We start from the raw sequence: 3,802 nt of genomic DNA, 5'->3' as shown, positions 1-3,802 counted from the left end.
GTGTGTGTGTGTGTGTGTGTGTGTGTATATCAAGAGCTAATAATATATTATGTATGACATATTATGTATTATTTATTATGTATTATATGTCACGATATGAAGTAATTTTATCAGTGAAGTACATTTTAATTACAATAGTAATCCAATAACCATTAATAATCACATTACTGTTACTTGATAAGATTTCAAGCTATTACACTCCAAGAATCCTAGAAGGAAATACGTTAAAAATCATAGGTATTGCTAGATAGATCGCTTTGCGAAGCACAGCGGTGCATTGGACCCGCCCAACGTTCTTTTCGCGTGTTCGTGTCACTAAACTGTATAACCTCGTAAATATTAGTCTTCAAAGTGCACGGGACTATATCGAAGACAGAAAGAGACAACGTCGATCAAATAGGCGGATCAACATTGGGGATCGCAGTAGAAAAAGCCTCAAACTTGCAATTAAATAAAGAACTCTCTTAATTAACTTCTTACGGCGTAAATTTCTAAACATCCGCCTGATAAACATCACTGCCGATTATATATATAAGGCTTACCTTAGAGTTGTGGAAGATGAAGTAGAGCTGACCGAACGTGAAAAATATGTGCATGACGGGAACGAGTGCGTTCAGAAGGAGGAAGCATTCTGACGATCTTGTCATCTCTACGAACACACTGAGCTTCAGGGCGCTATAGATAATCCCTCCGATGCCGAATCCTACGCAGCCAAACCAATGTCATTGCATTTAAATACACGGCAAATCTCGGCGTAGGTTCTTTCTACAATTGCGTGAAAAGCGAAATAAACGTTCGCGTAATAATATATATAGATATATATAGATATAATAGAATAACATAACAAACGGAGGGAATAAAGAGAGAGGAGATCCTGAACAGCGGAAGAAGGTGGATTGGCTTTTACAGCGAGATGGCAATTTCTAGCAGGGTGGGGACATAAATCACAATAAACACCGGCTGTCCCCCGTGATGGTGGGTCACCTTCTTAATGACCTCTGTCTCGATCAACACCAGTCTTCTAGTAGTCAATAACTTCCTCTCCGACCTCTTTTCTTTATAGGCCTAATATTAATTTATTTATGTATTATGTATTGCGGCTAGGGATGGACTACCTTGGCGCGTGTACGGCTGCTGTATGGGTGAGTGATATACAAACCGATAGCTCCCATGCGCAGGTAGAGACTTCCGGTATGATGGGCGGTTTGAGTCGTTCGATGCCGGATGTACACGGTTTCTTCTGGACTGTTGTCTTGAAGGTCATCCGGTGCGAGAAACTGGATTCCCTTTTCCCCACCGCGTAGCAGAAATCCGTAGATGTAAATGAGAAACGCTATGGTTCCGACGTAAAGATAAAGATAGAATCCCTGATAATAAAGACAGTTCCCTGTGTGAAACGTTTACTCACGTGAAATATACTATTATAAAAAATAATAAAATAAAAAAAATAATAAAATAAAAAAAATAATAAATTAAATTATATGCAACGTTACATTTTCCCTGTAAAGAGGTTCGCATGCATGCAAACTGCCACGGAATAGTAGGGGGACGTGAGGTTTTGATTGGGGTTGATGATATGACTCATTTTATTGACCAACACTATTAATCATAAAAATCATTAAATGGTTAACCGTAAATTAAAATCGATGGGAAAAGGACGGTCAGTTCTTAGTCACTCAAAGCTACAGTATATGTAATTAGTTTGTTTCATTATTTTGTTAATATATTTGTCGCGAGACAGCGGAAATTTCGCTTGAGATCATTTCTGCCGATCCCGATAAAACTCATCTCTTGATTGTCTCATAATTACTAAATGTAATTAAACACGGAAAGTACAGACAATTAAGCTGGTTATAAAAACCAGATCCACCCACATCGTAAGGTCACCAACACCTTAAGACGTAATACCTCAAAGTAGTAGATATTGATGTCTTTGGTTAGCGCCTCAGAGAGAGACATGCACAGTGCCATGACAACAAGAATCACCGCATACATGGAGCTCAGCGTGTTGATAAAGTTTGTCCTGCGAAAATAAATAATTATAAAGCAACCATTTTTTTTAAACGAAATTATTAGGCGAACGCTAGCAACCAAGGACAACTCAACCATAGTAAGAACAAATAGACTGTTTGATAATAGTCTGCTTATAATAATAATATAAATTATAATAAATTATAATAAATATATAAAAATAATATATGTTTGCTAAAAAGTAAGAACAAATAGACAATAACAAATAAGAACAAATAGACTGTTAGCATTATGGGCGCATCCGATTCGGGCTTTCATTGAATACCAACGTTGGATCTTTAGCGCAGTTCACAGGAGGGAAGTTATAATTATGTTTCGTCAGGGGAAGGTAATTATGTGTCAACTCGGGGTAGCTATAGAAAGCAATCACCGTTAGTTCCGTTTCCACTAACGGCGTACGGTGCGGCATTGAGTTTTAACGAAGCAACTAATGCGTTTATATGCAGCAGACGATATGACGTAATTATTGCTTCATTTCCAACAATCGAGTTCTGCATGGGAGGGATATAAACTGGCGTCACCATGGTTACTCATCCGAAGCCGCGACCCCTGACCGATAGAGCTCAGTCAACATCGGTGCCGAACAATCACGAACCTGCCCGAAGTATTTGCCGAGTGGCGTTAATATGATATAATATAATATCATATTATATAATATAATGTAATCGTTCTAGCTGATTTAGGAGCGAGGTACCGTGCATTATAAACTTTAGTATACAAATATAACTTTATATTTGTATTATAACTTTAGTATCATACTAATATTATTTTTTGGTTATACGCGAATGTTGCCGTATTTCGGGGAATAATTTACATCGGTTTTCAAACGCGTCTCCTATTTACGAGCATTTCCTAGTCGACCCACCTCGCGGCTTCATTTTTGAAGTCAGAAATTTCCTCCGCAGTGTCGGAGCTTGGATCGGGACGCCGTCTAGCGGAATTTTGAGCTTGCTGTCTCGCGCCAGCGCCATCTTTCTTAAAGCTCACGTGCTTATTGACAGCATCCGCCAGGTGGAAATGTTCGCAGTTGGGCCATTCCCGAATTTTTGTTTGGGGCTCGCTGCCGGGAGGCGGGACAGTGGTACCCGTCTCAGCTACCGCTCTATCGTCTCGCTGCGCTTGGTGCTGCTCCTCCCTCCTGCTCTTTCCTCTCCTGTTGGGTTGTCTGCTGCCATCCCTACCAGCGTCACCGTGTCGCCATGGTTCCCCGCGCACCCGATGCCGACCGCTTTCCCTACTGCAGACAATATCCTGTAGCGGTATGTTGTCGGCACAGCGCCGCGGTATAGAACCGAATACTGTTGACCAATCGCGGATGTTGTTCCGGTACCAATTAGGCTGCGGATCTGTAAAAGACGGCGATATTTTTTTATCGATTTATAATCAATTTATAATTTTTTATCGATTTTTTTTAAATATCGGTAGTCATTACAAAATTGTTGAAAAATTGATTTCGTAAGTGCGTCGCTTCGTGAAATAGATGCAATAGTACGATGTCGTGATGTATTTTGTAGTTGTATGAACGAATAAAATAAAAGGGTGGATACGTAATGAATTACAGAACACTGCAGCTTCGGATGGCACCTCTCGGATGCAAATTAACAGCAAAATGTTTACATTCTTTGTTCACACCACCGCAGAGCTCTGTAGGGTCTTTACAAGTTGCGTTTTGAAAGTGAACATGTAGCGTGTGTGTATGTGTGTGTGTGTGTGTGTGTGTGTGTGTGTGTGTGTGTGTGTGTGTGTGTGTGTGTGCGTGTGTGCGTGTGTT

At 40.2% G+C, this 3,802-nt stretch overlaps 1 protein-coding gene across 1 annotated transcript in view; it reads right to left on the bottom strand.

Annotated features, from left to right (window-relative positions):
* The window catches only part of LOC106820268 (otopetrin-2-like), a 5,608-nt gene extending 3,613 nt beyond the window's left edge, over positions 1–1,995 (bottom strand). Inside the window, exons 1-3 of the mRNA XM_014824797.1 lie at positions 1,909–1,995; positions 1,160–1,367; positions 543–703 (exon numbers count right to left, since the gene is read on the bottom strand). Of these exons, the coding sequence (XP_014680283.1) occupies positions 543–703; positions 1,160–1,367; positions 1,909–1,995 (456 nt within the window). The remainder of the gene's footprint in view (positions 1–542; positions 704–1,159; positions 1,368–1,908) is intronic.
* Positions 1,996–3,802: the final 1,807 nt, after the last annotated feature.

Source organism: Priapulus caudatus, unplaced genomic scaffold (genome assembly GCF_000485595.1).
Source record: "Priapulus caudatus unplaced genomic scaffold, Priapulus_caudatus-5.0.1 Scaffold41, whole genome shotgun sequence".
Taxonomy (NCBI): domain Eukaryota; kingdom Metazoa; phylum Priapulida; class Priapulimorpha; order Priapulimorphida; family Priapulidae; genus Priapulus; species Priapulus caudatus.
Note: the sequence above shows the minus strand (reverse complement) of the source record. Positions and strands in the feature narration are given on the sequence as shown.